Below are 24,354 nucleotides of genomic sequence, written 5' to 3' on the forward strand. Positions count from 1 at the left end.
GTTTTTGGATAGAAAATATGATAAAAATGACTGTTTGTACTGTATTATACCAGCATTATGTCTTGCTGATTAAATATAATTGGCTGTGATACAGATACGTTGAAACATTTTTGCTCTGACAATTCTCCCATCTATCCCTGTGTCCCACCATCCCTCTGTCTGTACAGCACAGTACAGTACAGCTCTACAGGACAACACAGAACAATATTGCACAGCACAAACGTATTTACAGAGCCGTAAAAACACCTCACACTACACTCACAGCACTGGCTCTTTTAGAGGACTGTTCACACGCCTCTATCTCACACATACAGCAATAGTAAGTACAGTTAGGAGAAGATATTACAACATGTGATTGCAGCACTGTAATTCAAAAGAGATATATCAGGAAAATTTGACGAAATAGATCTCTCACTTCTGTAAAACGAGGAAAGAATGAATGACCTGGAGCTCAGAATAACTCAATAATCAGAATAATTCAATTACTTCACAAATTTAAGTGAAAAAATGTGTCGCTCGGAGGCATTATTGTTATAGACGCACATGGCAGTCAAACCCCTCAAATGGACCAATCAAATCAGTGCTGTCTACTTTACTCGCCGTTCATTGGCTACTATCTCCAGTCAATCACTCTACAAGGCCCTTCCCCCTCTGTACCCCCGCCCACTCCCTTGCTTCAATCGGAGATTCGCTGAGGATTGCTGTCAATCACCCAGGAGTTGCCCTTGAATTCGGCCTTCGCCACGCCTTTTGAAAATGAAACTCTTCCCCCCTTTCGGCAAACCCCGCCTCCCACCGTTCCTTTCAAACTTTTCATTGGTCGGACTCGCCCGTCAGTCAAGCGCACCGCCCTCCACCCAACTTCCCCCTTCCACACTCCGGCCCCTCCCCCCTCCCTCGCTCTCACCCGCCCAGACTGGCTCCTGGGTACTGACACTCGCGCCCTGTTGACAGCGCGAGAGAGACAGAGGGCGAGAGAGAAAAAAAACTTTCGGTCCGCGGCTCTACTCGAGCGGGTCGAGCGGTTATAGTTACGGAGTGTTTCGTCTGTCCGTATCTTTACTTCCCGGACTTAGGGGAGGCAGAATACGAGAAGTACCCAGTTGTGTGGGGAGGGGAGGGGGAGAGACGACACATCATTACGGTGGGGGTTTTTTTTTGGAGGAAAAAAAAAAAGGAAAGGTGCGCGCGTTAGTCCATGGCCGCGGGAGACGACTCCCCGCTCCCGGCGAGCATCGCGGCCAGCCGCTCCGTGGAGAAGGCGCTCGAGGAGGCGGCGGCCAGCGGCGCGCTCAGCCTCTCCAACCGCAAGCTGAAGGAGTTCCCCCGGACAGCCCGGAACTACGACCTGTCCGACATCACGCACGCCGGTGAGTGAGCCGAACCGCCCCGCCGGGTGTCTGGGCTTCCGTGTGCACCTGCGCCCCGGTCACAGGGCCCACACACGGGTCCGGCTGGTAACACCCCGAGCTGAACTTAACGACGCTTTCTGGTTTTCGTGCCCTGTGGAGGGGGTGCGTCCCACACAAAGCCTGAGTGTACTGATTTTGTCTGACAAGCGTGCGGGGAGGTCGGGGGCTGTTGGACACCCGTGGCCGGGCCGGGCCGGAGGGGGTTAACGGGCGCTTGACAATCACGCCTGAGCGCAGAAGTTGAGAAACTGCGCTGTCGCCTCGGCCCCGCTGTGTTGCCGTCGTTATCGACTTATTTATTGGCTCTGTCGGACCAGGGCATCGCTTCCTGTTCTTCAAGTCCCGAGTTTCGTGTGACCAGCCCTCGAGAGTGTTGCAAAATCGCTTATATTAAACAACAGCAACAAAACCAAAACAATTGAGAAGGAGGAAGAAAAACGCCTTTTTTATTTTCCTCAAACACATCCCCCCGCCACCCGCTCCCTCTCGTGTTTCTCTCTCCGTCAGCGACTTGAGGGGATAAAGGAAACAATTTTAATAATCGTTGCAAGTACAAGTACAGTAGGTCGCGCTGCCGGTGCAGGGCCTCGCCGTGCTCTGCGGAGCTCCTGAATTGAAACCGGTCTGGCTTTGAAGCGACCACTCTGCTCGCCGGCTGCCCTCTGGTCCCGAGTAATTACCACCATCTGCCCCAGCCTGTGCGCCCCCCTGAGTTTGCGGGGCCGGGTGTTTGCTGTGCAGGAGAGAGAGACAGATACAGCGCATTACCAGACGGCAGCGATAATAATCATCCCTGTGTAATTATAAGTTGGACTTGTCTTTTTTTTTTTGATGAGTGTGTTTTTACTTAAATATCGCTGCCTGGGCGGATGCCGGCTGCCACCGGGATTCTGTTTGGGCTGTTCATCTGTGCATTGACTCCCCCCGGCCGCCTATAAAACGGAGCGATCGCCCTTTATCGCTAGGCCAGCGTGTCCACTTCAGGAATCTGGTGCTCTTGCCAGGGAGGGAGGTCATGCCTGCGCTGGTTGCCAGGGGTTTGCTGTTGGAAGCCGGCCCCTCAGGAGTGGTTACTGAAGATGCAGTAACGCTGCAGGTCCTGGTTGTAAAAGCCAAACCGCTGCTCCCACAGCTTGAGTGGAAGATCGCGGGTCCTGCTTTGTGGAAGGTGCTTGTGTCCGGGACAGTAGGGAAGAACCGGCTCTTTCCTGAGAAGAATGGCCTTTGTATCACCCCCATCCCCCCCCCCCCTCCCCGGTGTCAGCTGTGAGCAGCCAGAGGGTTGATCCCCATATTGGTCACGCAACATCACTCACTGAGGGCTGGCAGGGAGACGGGCTCGGATGAGCCTCGAGCTCTCTTGTGTGGGTTTGGGAACTGGCCAGGGTGCTGCCCCCCGGCGTGAGGGGGGGGGGGGAGGACACTGGTTGCGCACCAGCCTTCCTGTTTGTCGCGGTCACGGTGTGCCGAGCGCACCGCGGCGTGGCGTGGCGTGGCGATGGATGCCCCTTCCCTGGGCAGGAGCTGGGCCGATGGAGCCCCTCGCACATCTCGAGATACGGCGTTGATGGACGTTTTGTGGTCGAATTTATTTGCTCTGCAAGGGAGGGGCTTACAGGGACCTAGGGGGTCATCCGTCTGGTGCGGCTACTGTCTCGTTGATCCAAGGATCCAGCTGTTCCCGGAAGGATCTGAGGATCCTGGCATCGGCAGCAGAGCGCTCACGCCGCCTGGGGGTCCCTCCTCTGGGTCCCCTCTCAGTCCCCACTCTGCCCTGAAGCGTCAGGAAGAGTGCAGGTGGCTTCAGATGAGCCCACTGAATTATATTTGCCCAACTGGGGCAGTTTTCCTCAAAGTCCAGGGGGAAATTGAGCTCATGAGGGCAACATCTTAAGGAACAGGCGTAGGAGACTGTCCCCTCGGCCCTGCCGAGTGATTCCAGTGCTTGGCAGGCAGGGGCGTCTTGAGGGGGGGGCTGTGTTCCAGGACAGCTGTCTGCTCCACTCGTGCGAGTCCCAGTGTGTGGGTGCGCGTGGGGTCCCCCTTTCTGACGGCCTGGCTTGAGACCATCCAGACATCGGAATTTCCCAGTGCCTCAGCTGCAGCTCCCATCAAGAAGCTGGGCAGAGGGACAGGGGGGTGCACTTCACTTCCTGGACCACTTCCTGTGTTTCAGAACCCAGGTGGAGTTTAAGCCCCTGATTCCATTGTGAGGCAAAGGATGCCGATTGTGGGAGCGTCTGATACAGCATCAGTCTCGCAGGTGCTAATGCATCGTCCTTTGCTCTTCTGTTAGGCGGTGTTTAGTAAGCACCGTGAGGGCGATAGTTTAATAATTTCACTTCGGGGCCGATGGAAGCAAGCGGGTCTCGGTTTGATCGAACAAAAAGTGCTGGAAAGGTTTCATCAGCAGGGGCTTACAGCGGTGTGCCGCTCGGGGGCTCGGCTGGAATGAAATCGGTAATTGGCTCTCCGGCACCCTCGCCGAGGCTGGAGAGAGAGGGGTCAGAGGTCACGGATGATGGGATGGGCCTGGAGGACCGTGCGGAGGGTTTACTCGCCGATTTCTGTCGCCTCCATCTTGGACCGGTCGCGGAGAATCAGCCCCCACAGCAGAGAGAGAGGTAGAGCCCCGTACACTGGCGCGCCGGAGCCGAGGGGCTGGGATCCCTGCTGCAGGAGACACGCAGGCCGCGGTGGACGACGCGGGACTCGGGCAGAGCGGGGGGTCAGGACGTTGAGTCATGGGGACGAAGGGGTGGACATGCAAAGAGGAGATGAAGAGAGCCACTCTGCGAGCTGGAGGGAGATGGGTTTGGTGTCTAGAGGAAGACTAGTGTCTGGGGTCTCTTGCCCTGGCTGTGGCTCTGCTGTTCAGTTTACACTTGCTAGTGTAAAACTGCCCAGACCGGGAAGGGTTCTGGTACAAGACCTCACCTGCTTCAGCTTCTTGCCCAGCCCAGCCCAGCCCATCCAGCTCCTGTAAATGATTGGTCGAGCTGCTGCTCACCCTTTCCTAGTTTCTGACACGCTAGTGATGTAATGAGACCAGTATTCCCAGCCAGAACGTGGCACCCTGGGATCAGGATCGGACAGACCTGATCCAGTGAATTTCGGAACTGCCTTTCTACGACAGGCTGCTGACTGCAACATCCCTGTCCGTCTTGCCACTCCTTATCCGCCTTCCCGTGTTCTGTGTTTCCTGACGTTTCAGAGCCCCTCCCTCTCCGTGCTCTGTCCTCCGCCTCTCTCACTTTTCCTAGAGACTGAGACGCACCGTCCAGCGTGCTGAGGAGTGGAAAACGCTCACAGTCGTTTCCTTCCAGCCTTGGTCACGTCTCTAGCCCACCGTGACCAGGATTCCCCGCGACTGGGACCAGTGCCAGCAGGGGTAGGCAGGGATTCTCCTGGAAGCACGGAGGGATCCTCTAGGCTCCCATGAGGAATCAGGGCCGCGCCTCGCTTTCCCGCCAGGTGGCTCGACAGATGGGCAGATCGGAGACAGGGCGTTCTCTCTGTGGGTCTCCCCCCGCCCCCCCGCACCACTGCCCTCCCCTTGACATTACCGATCACAATCGTTACAGGAGCATCATGGACTTAGCAGTATAAACTACAGCGCGCACGTGTTCCAGACGGAGATCCACATGTTTTATTGAAAAGTCCTGGGTGGCCAGTGAGCAATGGCGAGGGGAAGCCAGAAGTGGGCAGAAGAAAGGGTGTGCCAGCCGTGAGCGTGCCCCTGCCCCTGCCGCTGACCCAGCCGGCTGCTGTGTTTGCTTTGTGGCCGTGGGCGAGTGGGCGAGTGGGCGCAGAGTTAATAAACAGTCTGCCGAGGTCAGGGCGCTCACGTGACCCCTGCTGGTCCCCGGATACAAGGGGCTCTTGTTCGGGGAGAGGGGCCGCCGGGCACTGCTGGCAAACAGAGAGCTCCGCTGTTCATTGTCCTGGCTCTCCCTCTCCGGCCGGTGATGTAACGGGAACGGCGCAGCCCTGTCGTTGTCCTGCTGGCGGCCGGACCTGCCGGGGAGGCGGGGGGCTGTGTGTGCGTGTGCTGCCAGTGTCCTTCAGTGTGTGTTGCGGTGCTCGCGTGCTCCGTGTGGCACAGCCTTGCGCAGTCTTCTCTTCCCCTCAAGAGTTCCGTTTCCGTCGCTCAGAGGATGTGGTGTTGAGCAGGCTGCTCTCCCAGTTCTGCTTTTTTCTTTCTCTTTCCTTGCCAGTCTCTGCTTCTTCTTCTTCTTCTTCTTCTGTCCTCACTCAGTTCATGGTGTGGACCGGAGCACCCCTTCAGAGCGGGTACAGAAAAACAGCAGCCATTGCCCGTGGTGTGCACTGTGCAGGCTGTGCACATGCGGCGAGAGCTGTCCGTCTCCCTGTCTGCTGAGAGGACACGGCAGCTACACTGTGCTTCTGTTGCGGGCTGTGGAGCAGGTAGTTTGCAGTCTGGGGGAGGGGGAATCCTGTCGCTCTGTGATCTGACTGTCTTGTCTGTACCGTGCTCTCCAGGGCCTCAGTCATGTGACGGTACTGCTGTACTAGTCTGACCACAGCTCCGGAACACGCATTCACACAGCAGCCTGCCTGTGGGAGTGGGAACGGTACTGTAACTAGAGCCTAGGCACCCTATTGTGTATTTTTAGGTGTCTTCCTCTGCATGCATTAGAAATAAGAGCGGGTGCGCTCAGACAGCAGTCGGAAGCCATTGAGCGTTCCCGAGGCCAGTTTGGTCCCCTGGGCCTTGTGCAGGTTTATAATAACTGGTACTGGAGCCAAGACCTCTCAGTCCTCAGAGTGATGTCAAGGGAGAGGGGGGGAGTTGTGGCATCTCCAGCAGCTGCTGCAGCCGTCCCGACAAGAGGAGCGCAGGCGGGCTCGGCCGCCACCCCGGCCTTCCCAGCACGCTGCCAGGATCGCGTCGGAAAATGAGCCCGTGGGTTTCTGCGAGCAGATGTCCGTCCCCTTTGACGGCTCTTTTAATGCGCAATCTTTACGGACCCTTGGATACAAAAGCCGAACCTCAGCAGCGCCCGAAATATCTTTTTGTTGCTGAAGAACCAGGGGTGGGACGGGGGCGGGGGCAGACATCTGTTTTCCGTTTTTTAGCCCCAGAAATTGACTCCTGCCAAGGCGGACCCAGCCGGTAGAGGGACGCCGTACTGTCCTGCCAAGCTGCTTCTGAGAGAGGACAAAGGGGGAAAGGGGAAGACGGCGCGTCGCCTCTGGCGCTTTGTGCTCTTGTAGGAGGCCGGAGTCCTCTGACACTGGCGTTTAAGGACACCGGAAAGGCGAGAGGAAGCCGCACAACCCAACTTGTTTGTCTGCACACCGGCAGCCGATTGATCTGAGGATCTTCTCCAGACACTTCCTTGGAAGGTTTCTTGGACATCGGCTGCGGAAGCACAGGCTGGGCGGTGTTGTTCCCGACGCACCCCCCCACTCCTGCAGGGTGCTCTCCATCTCTCCTCTTCTCTGTCCTAAATACCCTTCCTCCCAGTTTCCACTTGTCTCCCTGGTTTCCTGGAGTACAGCGCTCAGATAAAGTCCTCTTGGCATCCCTTCTGTGTTTGATAAGCAGACTCCCGTTATCCATGCAGTAATAACACTACTATTTAGTTTCAGTACATCAGAAACACAGTCCAGGTCAGGACAATAATAACGCAACAGAATAGTTTCAGTACATCAGAAACAAGGTCCAACTCAGAACAATAACAACAAAAAAGTACAGTTTCAGTACATCAGAAACACAGTCCAGGTCAGGACAATAATAACAGTGTAGTTACAGTACATCAGAAACAGTCCGGTTCAGAGCAATAATAACACAACAGTGTGGTTACAGTACTATTGGAGGGCCTGTGCATCTGTGAGTCTTCATTTCATCTCAGGTCTTAGTGGGACCAATTTAACAGCTTCTCCCAGCTCTGCTGCTGCTTTGTAGAGACCTGAAAACTTGCAGACACACTGACCGGCCTCAAGGACGAGGATTGCTCAACCCTGATAAAGCAGTGATGTGTAGCAACAGCAGTGAAATTGGAAGGTCAGATAAACCTCCAGCGAGTGAGTGAAAGAGTGTTTGTCTTTTCCAGACGTCTGAACTTGTTTCTTGGTGCATTTCTGTCGATGAAAATCCCTTTTGAGGCTGCTGAGCCAAAGAGATTCACCATGACCTCGGTTTTACATTTGCAAGGTTTTTCCTTATGAGATCGAATAGCTCAAAATCTTAAAAGTGCTAAAGACTGGGAGGGTGGGGCCTGTTAAACGTTACTGCTGATGTCTTCAGTAAGCGCTGGCAGGTGCTTGTGAATCCCCGTGTATAGACATGACTACGCTGTTTTTTTATGATGCCATTGTCTGTGTGCGAGAGCTGCTGTAAGGCAGACTGTGTGTAAGTGCACAATGTGCCTGAGGTTTGGTATTGGGAACCTGCAGTATTTAGCTCAAGGCTTATCCTTTATTGAGCCAATTCACTAGAATGTCTTACCTACCACTTGGTGTTCAGGCTTAGCGAGTGTTAACCCACCCCAGAAGAGACACTTCTGACCCATAGGTGTTTACAGTGAACCGTATATGTAACCCAGTCTCATTTTAAGCCAGCAGCTTTATCACCCTGCAACTCACAACTGGCAGCCCCACTGAAGCTCAGCAGGTCAGCTGTCCAGTACCTGGATGGGAGACCTCCAGGGAAAGCTAAGGTTGCTGCTGGAAGAGGTGTTAGTGGGACCAGTAGGGGACACTCACCCTGTGGTCTGTGTGGCTCCTAATTCCCCAATATAGTGACTGGGGCACTATACTATTAAAAGGTGCTGTCCTTCGGATGTGACATAAAACCAAGGTCCTGACTCTCTGTGGTCATTAAAAAATCCCAGGGCATTTCTTGAAAAGAATAGGAGTTTTTGGTGTCCTGGCCAAATTTCCCTCTGGCCTTTACCAGTCATGGCCTCCTGATAATCCCCCTCTCTGAACTAGCTTCATCACTCTGTTCTCCTCCCCACTGAGAGCTGGTGTGTGGGGAGAGTACTGGCACACTCTGGCATCATCCAGGTGGTGCCATATATTGGTGGTGGTGGAGAGCAATCTCCAAGTATAAGGCATTTTTAATGATTACTATTTAGTGGGCAGCATTGTTTTCTGGTAAAGGGAATGAGTACTGACTTTTGCTACTGTGCACTGGAGCAGAGGACCCCAGTGTTAGGCAGCTCCAGCTCCTCAGAGGTGTTCCAGTCTGCATCTGGTTTACATATCGCCCTGCTTCTCGCATGGGCTCTTGTGCGGCCCTTACGTCTCTCCGCCTGGCCGAGCAGCGGGAATAATTCTGGATACAAAAGAGCAAAGGTTTTGTTTTTCCCGTCTGGCAGAAGCTCAAAAGGCAGGTTAGAAGGACAGACAGAGGGAACGCTCTGTCCAGGTAGATGTGATCATATGGTGAAAAGAGATGAGAGCCACAACCTTTAAGCAGGTACACTCAGGTAATGTACTTTTTTCTTAGAAGCAGATTACCTGAGGCAGCTCAGGCAGGTCAGGAGCAGGTAAGGCAAATCTTCCATTGCATGCGTTGGACCTGTTCTGTGGGTGGAAGGATTTTTAGATCGACTATTTCCCATGATATACCCGGTTGTGGAAACGTATTTGTTTATTCAAACATAATTTTGCACACGTCTCCAAATGCATCATGCAGTGAATACAGTTGATAGTAGAAGTAGAATCTTCCTGCAGTGTGAGTCATACTATATTACCTCACCAGTGTGCCAGGATGGGGTTCCAGGAACTCATGTTGAAGTAGGCAAGTGTACTGTCAGAGACACTTGACGACAGGAATTTAATTATCTATACTGTATCTGCTCTGATCATAGTGCAGCAGATACTCTAGACCTTTTATACCCTGTACTGTACTGCTCTGATCATAGTGCAGCAGGTACTCTAGAGCTCTTATACCCTGTACCTGCTCTGATCATAGTGCAACAGGTACTCTAGAGCTCTTATACCCTGTACCTGCTCTGATCGTAGTGCAGCAGGTACTCTAGAGCTCTTATACCCTGTACTGAACTGCTCTGATCGTAGTGCAGCAGGTACTCTAGAGCTCTTATACCCTGTACCTGCTCTGATCATAGTGCAGCAGGTATTCTAGACCTCTTATACCCTGTACCTGCTCTGATCGTAGTGCAGCAGGTACTCTAGAGCTCTTGTACCCTGTACTGTATTGCTCTGATCATAGTGCAACAGGTACTCTAGAGCTCTTATACCCTGTACCTGCTCTGATCGTAGTGCAGCAGGTACTCTAGAGCTCTTATACCCTGTACTGTACTGCTCTGATCGTAGTGCAGCAGGTACTCTAGAGCTCTTTTACCCTGTACCTGCTCTGATCGTAGTGCAGCAGGTACTATAGAGCTCTTATACCCTGTACTGAACTGCTCTGATCGTAGTGCAGCAGGTACTCTAGAGCTCTTATACCCTGTACCTGCTCTGATCATAGTGCAGCAGGTATTCTAGACCTCTTATACCCTGTACCTGCTCTGATCGTAGTGCAGCAGGTACTCTAGAGCTCTTGTACCCTGTACTGTATTGCTCTGATCATAGTGCAACAGGTACTCTAGAGCTCTTATACCCTGTACTGTACTGCTCTGATCGTAGTGCAGCAGGTACTCTAGAGCTCTTATACCCTGTACTGTACTGCTCTGATCGTAGTGCAGCAGGTACTATAGAGCTCTTATACCCTGTACTGTACTGCTCTGATCGTAGTGCAGCAGGTACTATAGAGCTCTTATACCCTGTACTGTACTGCTCTGATTGTAGTGCAGCAGGTACTCTAGAGCTCTTATACCCTGTACTGTATCTGCTCTGATCATAGTGCAGCAGGTACCCTAGAGCTCTTATACCCTGTACCTGCTCTGATCATAGTGCAGCAGGTACCCTAGAGCTCTTATACCCTGTACCTGCTCTGATCATAGTGCAGCAGGTACTCTAGAGCTCTTGTACCCTGTACTGTACTGCTCTGATCATAGTGCAGCAGGTACTCTTGAGCTCTCGGAGGCTTTACCATGCCTGCTCTGGTCATAGTAAATACTGCAGACCTCCCAATTCTTTGAGAAGTGCTTAAAATAAAATGTATCACTAATAATAATCATATTAAATACAGTCCAGTGCAGTGCTTCAAGGCACGGCTGCAGAACCCATCAGGAACACCCAGCAGGGGACAAGGAGATGCACGCCCTTCCCCTGACCGAGAGACGACCACTCTGAACTTCTCACCCTCTCCCTGACCCCGCTCCCTGCACCCCCTCTGTCTCCACACTGCCCACTTGCTCTGTGCCAGGGACCCGGTAAGACAATGAGATTAGCTTCATACAGCAGTTTGTGTTTGAACAGCCACTGGGGTTTTGTGCAAAAGCCAAGGCCAGGTGCTGGATGTTTCCTGCTTATTACCTTATTTATTTTTGCAGAGGGAGTGAGCTTAGGTCTGAGGTATTTCACAACAATGGGAACAATGCCCATTGGGCCTCACTATCTGCAGGTTTGATTTACAGCAGGGTCCTGTCTTGCTTGAGGCTTAATTAAAAGAAAGAATATAATAATTCCCAGATGCGTTAAGTATTTTTTTTCAGTACAGTGGCTGTAAAGTTTGTGCAGGAACCTTCAGCTGGTAGAACTGGCCAATAAGAGAGAGAAGACTGATTGCTATGTAAGAGGCTTGTGATTGAACACACTGTAAGACCTGTAGGAGACCAGACTGCTGTGCAACAGGAGTGTGATTGGATTTTCACATTCTGCGTACACTCTGCATCTTTTTCTCTCTAACCGTAACATCAGAAACCGCTACAGGAAGTGGTGATGTCACATCCTGTTTTGTGTGAGGTGGGGGTTGTTGTTGTTGGCAACGCTAAACATTATAAATAATTATCACTGTCATTCACATCTTGTACAGCTATTTCAGCTATTAAGGAAATGGCAATAGTTAAAATTGAATACCATGCAATATAAAGTTGTAATTAACAGGGTAATGGCTCAAAGCGTTATGTAGTGCAAAAGCTGTATAGATAGCATATGTGCCCTCGCTGCTCCCGCCTCAGGTCGGCCCTCCACTGCTGGGGCTCAAACCCGGGCCTCCGGCGTCACTCAACAGGGAACCAGCCAGCTGAGTTAAAGGGAGATCTCCCCTATGCCCGGCGGCTGAGGTCCCTGCTATTCACAAGGAAGGGCGGTGACGTCACCGCGCTGGCAAGCCGGTTCACACAACCTGTAATGTTGGCCGTATGCGTTACATTATGAAAGTACCCGGGTTGAAAATATGCAGTGTATGTGTGTGGACACATTCCTCTTCCAGAGACTAAAGTGCTATTGTATGGAAAGAGGCTAGTGGTGTGTGTGTGTGTTGTAGAAACTGATGTGCCAGATTTGGTGTTTGAACTGAAGCCTGTAGCTAGTAAAACCTGGAGTGGAATCTAGCTGCTATGAAATAGGAGTCCTTCTTGGCTTCCTGCAGTGTGCAGCAATGTAGATTTACAAATAAATGATTGTGGACAGAGGGAGGGAGAGGCACTTCAAGTTCGGGACCAGAGAGGGGCAGGAGGGCAGCTGTGCCAGCCCCATCCCTGGATCTGGAGCAGCATTGGCACGTCCATCTCTATTGGATAGTTCCTGCTAATCCCGAGTTTTCCAGCCCCCGCTTCCCCTTGTCCTCACTCCGCCGCCTGTGCGTGTGAGTTACAGTGTTCAGCTAATACGTCGCCGATCGTGACGTCTTTTTGGTCCCCATTGCAGCCCTCAGGAAACATTGCAGCCCTCAGGTCGCGTTTGTTTATCAAGAAAGTTGTGTTAATTATCTGACAGACGAGCTCTGAATTTGCTCTGAGGTCTCTGTGATCAGGAGCTCAGCTGGAAGTAAGGCTGGAAGACGCTAGGCCTCTGGAGAGACTCGGTCCAGATGGGGGCTTTGCTACCCAGGAGCCTGACGATCGCCAGCCCATCTGACCTGCTGGCGCCTGGGAAACAGCGGAGCTCAGAAGAGATGAAAAGCTTGAAACAAGCCCCCCCTCGTGCTAGTGCTGTCACATGGGAAGTGACTCCTTCTTAGAGCAGAAGGGAGAAAAAATACCCGTGACCAGTTGAATTAAATCCGCTTAAGTGAAATTTCCCTTTAGTTAGCTGGTGAATATCCCCTGGGAGAAAGAGAAATCTCCCACCAGGAGGCAGGGCTGAGTGAGAGGGGTACTTAGGGAGGAAGTAGGTTCAAGGGGCGTGTAGGAGGTGGGGTTGAGGAAGAGGGAGTTGTAGGAAGTGGCCTATTTTTTAGATCTGGTAAGGCCTTTAATGAGTAAGGACATGAAAGTTGGAAGGAAAGATGAGTCAGGACTTGCAGGTCTGAAAAGAAAAGGTGTGTTATGTTCAAAAGGTTATTCTCTTTAAGGTACTGTTTCAGACTGCAGTCCGTAGGACAGGAGACGTGTCCAAGCCTGGTCTTTTGCTGGCCTAGGGGAGTTGCTCGCCCCTGTCGGCGTGGTGTGGGGGCAGGTTGTCTCCCTGGGCCTCTCTTCTCGGGCTCGGGGCCAAACACGGCTGGAAGCCGGCCTCCTCCAGTCGCCATGACAACCCCCCCCCCCCCTCCCGGGGGGGCCTGGTGTGTTTGCTCTCCCGTGGTGGAGCCTCTCTTCGTTTCCTGTCAGAGCCCGTTAATTTATTTATTTAATTAACGTGGCTCAGCTGTTGTTGTCCTGGTCAGGCTTGCTCTCCACAGCCCTGCTTGGCCCCGTTTCGGAGTCGGACTGTGTGAAAGTTTTGTTCCCCTGCTCGATAAGCAGGCAGCCTGGTCTGCGTCATCTCTGCTTCTCTCCGTATCTCGTTCTCGAGGTCTGGTGGACTTTTTCTTTCCGAGAATTCCTCTGGGGTTTTGGTTTAGGGCTCTAATGATGCCTTTTAGTTACCACTCGTTTGTCATTTCCCCTCTGTTCTGCTTTGCTTTGCTTTTCCCTGTTTTTGAAGCAAATCCTCTTCGAAACAAAGACTTCCATATATAAAAATCATCTGTTTAATTACATATTCATGTTCCTGAGCAGCAACGATGGGCTCAACACCAGAAACTCAAATAATGCGTGTCTGGTTGCTTGTGGAGTGCGCGATACGAAAAGAAAAGCACCAGAGCTCTTTGCTCAGACGAAACCTCTGGCTGAACCCTTCTCACTTGAGAAGAATTGCCACACAGTTTTGTTCTTGCAGGATATTGAACAGTGCTGCACACAGATCACCATCGTCAGCTCCGGTATGTTCAGTCTTCTTCTTACTGATGTGATGTCAAAATCGGCAGCATAGGAGAAGTAATTGTGATGGTGAATCACACAGGAGAAGCAGAGAGGAGGTGTGGTTTAGAGCTCTGGACTCATATCTGTTTATGTTACGTTACAATTTGCAGGTTCAAATTCCAGGTAGGGCACTGCTGTTGTGCCTTAGGGCTCTGGGTCATAACGGGAAGGTTGCAGGTTCAAGTCCTGGGTGGGGGCACTGTACAAGGATCTGTGCAGCCCTTGAGCAAAGTACTTCACACGCATTGCTGCAGTAAAACTCCCAGCTGTGTAAACCACCACCTAATTAATCAGTTAATCAATCGCTTCAAGAGCAGCTTCATGGGCTGTATTAATAGCTGGGTCTGAACATCATTCCAGCAGTGTCCAAAGGCAGGTTACCAGTGCTCTAAAGCAGTGCTACAGAACCCCAGAATCACAGGTGCCCATCCGTGCCCTCCAGCATCAGTAGATTCATCCCTAATGACATACAGAACCCGGGTCTTTATCTCACTGACAACAGTGACACTGCGTTGGAGAGATTAGTCTGGTGGCATAGGGCCAAACTGCAGGTCCAGTGGTGTTATTTTGGTTGTATGTTGCACACACCCACCACTCTTGGTGTAAGGAAGCCCTTCTTGTGCTTAGTCTCAAAGCCTCTTTCCTGTAGTTTTCACTTGTCTCTTCTGACTTGCGACTCACTGCCCCTCCTCAAGTGCAGTCCCCTCGGACTGCTTAATCAAGAGTTTCTCTGGCAGTCGCCTCTGTCCAAGACTAAAGAGATTCAGTTTTCACAACTTGTCTGTGTTGGCCATTGCTATGAGGGACAGGATTGTGCAATAACATGAAATAAAAAACAAGTTCTTAATTTGCTTGGGATCACCATGTAATGGCTGATCATGTGGTTTTGTGATGGAATCTGTGATTCTGTGAAAGTACTGATGGATCACTCAAAACTCCCTCCACTGCTCTTAAACTCCGGCTCGTCGATCCCATCATCCTAACCCTCGCTGACCCAGACAGCCATTACACACCCCTTCCTCCATCAGCACTGGATTCTCTGACCGTAGGAGCTCCCTACATACACTCTCCCTTCCCTCTGAAGTGTACGTTAATCCCGGGGCCAGCTGCTGACGGCGGACCCAGCAGGGAGATAGAGGGATCATACAAGTCTCACCATCACTCCCACCAAGCAGAGACTTGTGGGCAACAGCGCAACAGGACCTGTCAGGGCCTTCCTTCCCTGTGGACAGCTGATTTGTTCTACTGCGGGCACCCTCTCTAGCTGTGCCACTCTGTACCTGTGTTGGTACTGGGCAGCACGGGCACACTGTGTTAGCTGTATGTCTTAAATTGAGCTCTTTATATTCATACACTTGATGAATGTCAGCTGTACAGGCTGGTAATTATCCTGGCCACCTGCTTGTGCCCGTCAGTCTCGGCTCGTAGTGACTGCCCCTGAACCCACTCGAGTTGGGGTGCAGGAGGGGGCTTCCCTCTCCCTGCTTCCCCTTATTCCACAGTGGCCTACAGCAGAGGGTTAAGCACAGATTGGGGGAGAGGTGTGTCTCTCTCCGATATCACCCTGAGCCTGGAGGCACCCAGGATGGGCACCCTTTTGCTGGAACCCAGGAGAGGGCTGCTGCCTAGGGAGCTAGGGGCCCAATCGGCTAGTCTCTGGACCCAGGGACATAGGGCTCAAGCTGTGGCTCTTGCTGCTCAAGATGCCTGGGGTTCCCAATAAAATGCCCACTTTTAACCTAGATTATGACTCATGTGTAAAGTGAGTCAGATCGTTTTTCCACTGGCCATCAAGGAGACCCCTGCCAACTACTGCTCCACAGGTGGCCACCTGAACTATTCTGAACTCTTCAGATCTTGCATGCGCTGGTGGGCAAGGCGTGAAAACGGTCTTGCGCTGCTGGGACGGAGCTCCGTGCACGTTGGACCCAGAGAGTGGCGCCACGGAGCGGCTCGTAGGGCCTGTGTGTCTGCAGGTTCTCATGCCCCACAGCATGACCTAGATCAGCTCCTTACAGGCTGCAGTTGGGCTTGTTTAAGAGTCTCTCCCAGCTCGCCAGGCGCTGTTGCATTTCAGTACCCTGGAGAAGCTGCTGACGCAGCCGACCATCCAAGACCGGGATGGGTTTTCGGGATGCAGACTCCACCCCCCCCACCCCCCCCCGCCAGCTGTGCTTTATATCGGGGCCGACTGTTTTACTTTGCACTACAGTCACGGCTCGCCTGAGCTGCGGAGAAAATTCCGAGCAGAGGGTTTTTGATCCCCTCTGCTTTGCATCCGACCGAGTTGGCAGCTAATCCTCTGAGCCAGGCTCGCTCCACAGGACAAGAGGACACGTTCCTGCTCATTGTTGCCTGCACGTGTGTTTGCTCTACTCACACCATCCGGATTACTGCCTCCTGTCCACCCCCTCGGAATTTTTTGTTCCGGTATAAACACATGCCCAGGATCTCCTCTGTCTTTACAAGTGCGTATTTCGCTAGGAATAACAGCCCCCAGGAATGAAGCGTACTGGAAGGATTATGGAGTGGTTAGTGAGACTTTGGCTTAACCCTCTTGGCTGAGGGCCGGCCTCTCGGCCACAGGATGGGGAGGCAGGACCCCCCTGCAGAGTGAGGAGTGACCAGGGGGCAGCTGCAGAGGTGGAGATGGGGTGGAGGAGAGAAGGGGATCACCTACAGTATTTATAGCGTCTTAGAAGAGGAAGTGACATCAGGAGTGAGTGCTAATTAATGACGGCCGAGTCTGATTGAATTTGGTTGTTGCCGTCTCCCCCACACTTTCGTTCTCAACTCCACAGAACATGAGATTCAGCGTTCCTTGCAGCATGCCAGATTTAATGGGGGTAGATTAGTTTTTATGGCCTAACAAAAAGCCAAAGAGACCGTTTCCTACTGGTTTTTATAGAGTGTAAGAAAAGATCAGCAGGCTATAAAGGCCAAAAGTCTCTCTCTCTCTCTCTTTTATGTTTGTTTTCTCTCCTTCTCGTTCTGGCGTGAAGACTCTTCCTTGTGGTGGCTGTTCTCCTCTCTGTGTCTCCGCCGTCAGAGTGGCTGTGTGTTTGCTGCGAGTCTGAGTTTATCCCACACCCTGTAATAACAGGCTATATCAGGCGCTTGGAGTCCCACAGCACTGCAATTACAATCTGTTTTCTCTCTATAAATACCCTCTGACCTCCCAGCGGAGCTGGAAATACACACACTAGGAAGGAGCGGGGAAGAGGAGCAGTGTGTGGTGCATGGTTGTGTGCGTTTGGAGGGCCATGAGACCGTGTCCGGGGGAGCTGGTGCTTATCTGCTTGTGTGAGAATATTTCTGTGTTTCTGTGTCAGGCAGTCAGTGTGTGTCAGCAGCGTCTGTTAATGTGTGTTTTTTTTAGTGTGTATAAAGAAGGGTTAGGAGAGTGAGGTCACTTGCTAGGATGTGTTTGGTCCTGTCCTCCCTCTGAGCCGTTAAAACATTCCCTCTCCCCTTCTTCCTTCTTTCCCTCTTTCTCTCTCTGGCCTTCCCCCTTTTCCCCAGTCACTTTCCCCCTGTTCTCCGTCTGTCCCTTCTTTCCTCACCTGGCTTCCTCTGCTGAGTGCCAGTCTTGGTGTCACACTAAAACCCTTCCTCCCGCTCTGTGGGTTAGGCAGCAGCCTGGTGGCACAGTTCATTAGAAGGAAAGGATGAAGGGACACAATTCTTATTGAAAAAAGGAGATCATCCCAGCAGCAGAAATCTAGTCCAAACCTGCAGTGTTGGGTGGTGATTACTGTTTGGAACCATTACGATATGTTTTGTTTAACTGTACGTTCTATTCATACACCCATGAATGTTTATATATAACTGTCCTGTCCAAGGCTGTAATCCCCTGCTCTGCGTCATCCCTTTCTTTTTGTTTTGGGTTAATGACGCTTGAATGAGTGTATTAGTTTCTGTCTGCATTTTGTTAGAGCTTGTGGAAGTGTTGCCAATCAAGAGAGTTACAAAGGCTACATTGTGAGTCTTCACTGACACAGAGTGCAGCTACTCCCACTGCCAGGGACCCAGTCCATACAGCCTAGAGATCACAGCCAGGGTCCCAGTCCAGGATGGGTCCATACAGCCTAGAGATCACAGCCAGGGTCCCAGTCCAGGATGAGCCCCTGCTCTCTGGAGATCACAGCCAGGGTCCCAGTCCAGGATGAGCCCCTGCTCTCTGGAGATCACAGCCAGCGTCCCAGTCCAGGATGAGTCCCTACAGCCTAGAGATCACAGCCAAGGTCCCAGTCCAGGATGAGTCCCTACAGCCTAGAGATCACAGCCAGGGTCCCAGTCCAGGATGGGTCCCTACAGCCTAGAGATCACAGCCAGGGTCCAAGTCCTGGATGAGCCCCAACAGTTTAGATGTCACAGCCAGGGTTCCAGCCAAGGATGAAACTGTACAGCCTAGAGATCACAGCCAGGGTCCCAGTCCAGAATGAGTCCCTGCTCTCTGGAAATCACAGCCAGGGTCCCAGTCCAGAATGAGTCCCTGCTCTCTGTAGATCACAGCCAGCGTCCCAGTCCAGGATGAGTCCCTACAGCCTAGATATCACAGCCAAGGTCCCAGTCCAGGATGAGTCCCTACAGCCTAGAGATCACAGCCAGGGTCCCAGTCCAGGATGGGTCCCTACAGCCTAGAGATCACAGCCAGGGTCCAAGTCCTGGATGAGCCCCAACAGTTTAGATGTCACAGCCAGGGTTCCAGCCAAGGATGAAACTGTACAGCCTAGAGATCACAGCCAGGGTCCCAGTCCAGAATGAGTCCCTGCTCTCTGGAGATCACAGCCAGAGTCAAAGCCCTGGATGAGCCCCAACAGCTTGGAGATCACAGCTAGAGTCCCAGACCAGCATTAGTCTTTAAAGCCAGGAAATCACAGCCAGGGTCCAAGTCCTGGATGAGCCCCAACAGTTTAGATGTCACAGCCAGGGTTCCAGCCAAGGATGAAACTGTACAGCCTAGAGTTCACAGCCAGGTTGCCAGTTCGAGTTACAGCTTGGTTATACACCAACACACGCTGAGGCTAGCTTAGAGCTGGACAGGAGACCTGCAGTCTCTAGATTTACGATAATCTGAGCAGCATCCAGTCTGAGTTTTCCTGTTGTTATCTAAGATTGTTTAAGGTTTAAGGTTCACTGCTCATTGTTTACCTCCCTAAGGAGGATTGTAGTTGAAGGCCTTGCGGTTTTTATTTTTTGTAATGAGCCGACCTCCAGAGAGACTGAGCCTGCAGCAGCTGGTCAGTGTCTCCCAGTCCCCCATTTCTTTCAGCCACTTTCGTCAACGGCTGCATATCTTTTGAAACAAAAAAATATTTAAGAACAGCTTTTGTCGTACCAATGGTCAGACTTTCCGACTCTGTCACCTTGGAGCGTTGTTGTCTTAAACATGTATTATTCCTGAAATGCAATGTTCGAGTACTTTAAGAACATAAACCTGCAAACAAGTCTCATCCAGCCATTTCTTTAAAGAAGATGGGTTATCAGCTTCAACAGCATGGCTAGGTAGCTTGTTCCATACTCACCAATTGCACTTCTGCTTAGCTTAGTCTATGCCTTTGAGGATTTAACTGTATCATTGAGCTACATGAATGGGTTAAATGTATGTGCTACGGTTTATAATGTATTGTTTGCGAACAGGCCTAGTATTAAATTAGACAACCAGAGCATCAGATTGATTTCTTTTTACACTCTTTCACTTGGGAGATGAACTGTGTCTTTGGTTCTGCTGTTGACTGGAGCCAGTGGAGTCCCCAGGTGGCCAGATGTCATACCTGCGGGGTTGGGTAGTTCTTACATAAGACTCTCACTATGCCAATGAACTCGAACTGTGGCCTAGCCCACTGTTCTCTAGGTCTCAGGCCTTAACTTCATGTTAATCCAGGCTGATTAAGACGGGAACATTGGTTCAATTAAAAAATTGAAAGATGGGCTGGACTGAAATCTGAAAGACTTTGAAGTGTAGTGCTGTTATCTCCAAACTTGAGAAACTGTTTACGGTTTCTGTAATCCGCGAAGTCTTTAAGACCTCTCTGATGGGCCAGTTCAAACGTGACTTGGAAACAATGTGGGGAAGAGCAAGGATTATTACTCACAAGACCTCATTTAGTTATTACGCTACTATCAGCTTGTCAGATTTGTGTGTCAGTGTGTGTATTTAATCCTAGGAAAGTGTAACGTTATGGGGGATTTTGCCAAGATCAGAATTACAGAAAATACAGCTGTTGCTTAAATTTCTGACTGTTAATGTGTATGTTATATCTTCCTCTTTCCCAGACCTGTCAAAGAATCGTCTGTCAGAGGTGCCAGAGGAGTTGTGCCAATTCATCTCCCTGGAGACACTGAGCCTGTATCATAACTGTATTCGCAGCATCCCACCCTCCATCGGCAACCTGCAGGCCCTCACTTACCTCAACATCAGGTACAGCTGTACAACATACAGTACTTTTAAAGATACAGCTGTGTTTGACACACTCTCTCCCCTTGACATCAGGTACAGCTGTGCTACACACTGTCTCCCCTCGACATCAGGTACAACAAACTCACAGTGGTCTTATTTCCTCCTTCCTCTGTGTCTCTTGCACCCCCTCTCTCTCTGTCTGTCCTCGCGCTTACTCTCCCTGTTGTTTTCTCTCTCTCCTGTACAGTCGGAACCAGCTGTCCTCTCTTCCCACTGCGGTGTGCGAACTCCCCCTGCGAGTCCTCATCGCCAGCAACAACAAGCTGCCCTGTCTGCCGTCCACCATCCAGGCTCTGGGCAACCTCCGCCAGCTGGTCAGTCTCCCTCGGCATCACTGTCGCCATGCCACTCTCTTCCGTGCTTGAAGAACATAAATCATGCAAACCAGAGGAGGCCTTTCAGCCCGTCATCTTTGTTTTGTTGTCGCTAATTGCTTGAAGGATCTCATCCAGCCATTTCTTGATAATAACCTCCTCAAAGGTATCGACAAAGTCAACCCAGTGGTCAAGGCCTACAGTGAAACATGAACTAGAGGACACAAGGGGAACCGATACTGGAGTGCATTTAAAACTGAGAACAGGGGACAATATTTTACACAAAGGGTTGTAGGGGTATGGAACAAGTTACTATTGCTATTGCATCTGATACTCTGACTTTCTATGAGCTAGATTTGCTGAATGACCTCCACTCCTTTGGAGTCTTTCTTATGTTCTTATTACGTTGTAGGAAACTCTTGTTCCAGACTCCCACTTTTTGTATAGAGAAGTCTCTCGCGCGCACGCTCTCTCTCTCTTTCTTTCTCCAGGTTTCTCTTTCTGTCTCTCACTCCTCGAATCTCCTTCCGTGTTTTTCTCTCAGGATGTGAGCTGTAATGAACTGCAGTCTCTGCCCCCCGAGATTGGGCTCCTGGAGTCCTTGAGAGACCTCAACCTACGGAGAAACCATCTGACCACGCTGCCCGAAGGTGAGGGAAGAGGGCGAGACAGGAAGGGATGCGGAGAAGCAGGGGAGGACTGGAGAGGGGAAAGAGGAGGGGAGAGGGTGGGATAGGGGCGAGTTCGATTAGGGGGGGTGGGACAGAAAGAGAAGAGAGGCTGAACGAAGAAATGGGGGAGGAGGATAAGGGTGATGAGAGGGTGTGGGGCTGAGCAAGAGAATAAGGAGCCATATGAGGGAAAGAGAAGAGGGACGAAGGAGTTTTGCAGTTCCCAGCTGAGCAGTTAGAGCACACCTGTGTATTCACCTCAACTTCTGCCCCGTCCTCTCTCGGCCAGAACTGTCGGAGCTGCCACTGGTCCGGCTGGATGTCTCGTGTAACCGCGTGACGCGGGTTCCCGTGTGTTACCGCCACCTGCGGCACCTGCAGACCATCACCCTCGACAACAACCCCCTGCAGTCCCCGCCCGCGCAGGTCAGGCCCTGCGGCCGCGCTCTCCCTTCGTCCAGTCAGTGCGTCGGCGTTAGCCTCTCTGTGTCTGCTGTGCTCTGTTCAGCTCGTGCCTTACTGCAGCGTACTGCAGGTGTACTACAGTGTCTGCGTGAAGGTCTCTCTTCAGGGCTACGATGTGAATGTCGTGCTGTCCAGTGTATCTGTCCTCCTCTCTCTCCTTCTGTATACACACACTCACAGTGAACAATAGGATATAATAATAATTCAGTTACATAGTGCTTTTCTGGACTCTCCACTCAAAATGCTTTACAGGTAATGGGGACTCCCCTACACCACCACCAATATGTAGCACCACCTAAATGATGCAATGGCAGCCACTGTGCACCAGTATGCTCCCCACACTTCAGCATTCAGTGGGGAGGAGAACAGAGTGGTGAAGTCAGTTAGAGATGGGGCTTATTAGGAAGGCAGGACTGGTAAAGGGGGAAACACCTGCTCTCATCCAGAGATGCCTGTTTATAGTACTGCTTAGCCACTTTGTGCTTTGAGTGTGTGATTCACGCTCTGTATCTCTTCCAGATCTGTACGAAGGGTAAGATCCACATCTTCAAGTACCTGAATATCGAGGCGTGTAGCAAGACGACGCCAGAGGAGTTCGACAGAGCTCTGAGACCAGCAGGCATCAACAGCTGGTGAGACGGAGAGAGACCAAAGGAGGAGACGTCCGCAGTCTTGAAACGGGCTGCCGCAGCTGGCGCTAGATAGAGGGGCGGGGAGGGAGAGGGGGGAGACTCCATGGTGCTGAAAGAAAAGGTCTCAGCAGCTGGAGGCGAACGACAGGGGAGGGGGCAGGCTGTGTGACGAGGATAAATCACTCGCTTTCCTAGCCTGAGCTGGTCAGATCTCAGCAGACCGGCAAAGCTGGTCCGGTCAGTACTGGGATGGGAGATCACCCGGGAAAACCAGGTGGCTGCTGTGAGGGGTGCTGGTGGACCAGTAGGTGGCACTCTTACCTCTTATTGGACCGACATTTTCTGACCAACACTCCTATATGTTGACAAGGCACGCTGCGCTGAAGGAGGTGCTGTCCTTAAGATGAGCTACAGTATTAAGCCACTGTATTGACTAATAGGTCTTTAAGGGTCTCTCGGTTGTTCACAAGAGTAGGGATGTTAACTTTAGTATCCTGGCTGAAGTCCACTCTGGACAAGCTTTGTCTGACCTCCCGGTTCCTCACTCTTCCCCACAGGGGAGCTGTGCAGCCAGAGTGCTTTGATCCTTTCAGATGAAGAACTTCTATGTAAAATGCAACAAATTCTGAAATGATGAGGATACAGGAAAAATGGATCGATTGAATGCTTCTTATTAAATTGCGTAAAAAATAATTTTGTTCCCAAAGTTTTGGGCATGTGACTCTCTCTACAGAGGCAGTTGCAGCGGTGAAAATGTTTTGTATTCCTGGCTCTCTGTGTTTGTCTCTTATTGCATCCCTCTAAACCCCCGTTTCCCTGTGAGTTTCTGACTCTTTCTCTCTCTTTCCCCCCCCCCCTTTGTCTGCGTGGCCAGTCTCTCAGATCAAGAGCTGTTTCCGGCGCGGCAGTATGGAGGTCTGGACTCCGGCTTCAACAGTGTGGACAGTGGAAGCAAGAGGTGGTCTGGAAACGAGGTGAGAGAGAGAGAGAACTGACTGACTGACATATGTGGGACACATCCGCAGAAATGGCGTCACATGGGACAGTTGCATGGCGACTCTTAACAGACAAGAAGTTGCTCATCAAAGAAACGTTAATAGTCATGGTGATACACTGCAAGGCTGTGTTACTCGCCAGCAGACAGAGACACACGGACAGAGACAGTACTGGCACTGATGAGCCTAGAGTAATGCATCTGTCTGCCTCTCTCCCCCTCTGTCCTCCAGTCTGCAGACGATTTCTCAGACCTGTCCCTGCGGATGGCAGAGATCTCCAGGGAACAGAGGAACCTGAGAGAGGAGCGACCAGTGCACTCCCTTGGGGACAGAGGTGAGCAGCAGACAACACTTGTCACTTGCTTACACATGCTTACAAATGCTTACACACGTACTGTATACACAGAAGCAGTATATGTACACATGCTCATATATAGTGAACACGCACACTCACATAGCCTATGTACACATGCTCACACTGACGATGTATAAACATGCTCTCACACACTTATGTAGTGTTATATACACATGCTCACACATTCTCTATGAGGCAGGGGTGAATGTGCAGAGATAGAAATATAGACTCTCACACTATGGCAACAGAACATTTGAACATTTCAGATAAACACTCTGTGATTCTCACTCCTGGTCCTGGAGAGAGGCTAGTGAACGTCCTGATGCCAGCAGTCGTATCACCCTGCAGCTCACAACTGGCAGCCAACTGAAGCTCAGCAAGTGTGAGCCTGGTCAGTACCTGGATAAGAGACCTCCAGGGAAAGCGAAGGTTGCAGCTGGAAGTGGTGTTAGTGAGACCAGCTGGGGGCGCTCTCCCTGCGGTCTATGTGGGTCCTAATGGGTCCCCAGTGTCATAGGGACACTATATTGTAAAAAGGCGCCAACCCTCCGGATGAGATGTAAAACTGACATCCTGATTCTCTGTGGTCATTAAAAATCCCAGGGTGTTTTCTCGAAAGCAGTAGGGGTGTTACCCCGGTGTCCTGGCCAAATTTCCCCCTGGCCTTTACCAGACATGGTCTCCTAATAATCCCCAGAAGTGAGCCCTAACTTAAAAAAATCATACAGCACATAGACTTCCAACAGCATCGTTATTTGCATTG

The 24,354-nt window shown here is 51.4% G+C and overlaps 1 protein-coding gene across 5 annotated transcripts in view; it reads left to right on the top strand.

Moving 5' to 3' along the window:
* The first annotated feature begins 902 nt into the window (after positions 1 to 902).
* Positions 903 to 24,354, top strand: part of lrch4 (leucine-rich repeats and calponin homology (CH) domain containing 4) — a 35,896-nt gene continuing 12,444 nt past the window's right edge. For 2 of the 5 annotated variants that reach the window (XM_015340555.2, XM_015340556.2), the window contains exons 1-8: positions 903 to 1,370; positions 19,976 to 20,120; positions 20,347 to 20,473; positions 21,018 to 21,123; positions 21,434 to 21,570; positions 22,129 to 22,241; positions 23,116 to 23,215; positions 23,468 to 23,570. In XM_015340555.2, coding sequence (XP_015196041.2) covers positions 1,199 to 1,370; positions 19,976 to 20,120; positions 20,347 to 20,473; positions 21,018 to 21,123; positions 21,434 to 21,570; positions 22,129 to 22,241; positions 23,116 to 23,215; positions 23,468 to 23,570 — 1,003 coding nt within the window. In that variant the 5' untranslated portion in view covers positions 903 to 1,198. Of the gene's footprint in view, positions 1,371 to 5,637; positions 5,841 to 19,975; positions 20,121 to 20,346; positions 20,474 to 21,017; positions 21,124 to 21,433; positions 21,571 to 22,128; positions 22,242 to 23,115; positions 23,216 to 23,467; positions 23,571 to 24,354 lie in introns of those variants that run through there. The other 3 variants (XM_015340553.2, XM_015340552.2, XM_069186683.1) reach the window with 2 other exon arrangements.

Source organism: Lepisosteus oculatus, chromosome 3, assembly GCF_040954835.1.
Source record: "Lepisosteus oculatus isolate fLepOcu1 chromosome 3, fLepOcu1.hap2, whole genome shotgun sequence".
NCBI lineage: Eukaryota > Metazoa > Chordata > Actinopteri > Semionotiformes > Lepisosteidae > Lepisosteus > Lepisosteus oculatus.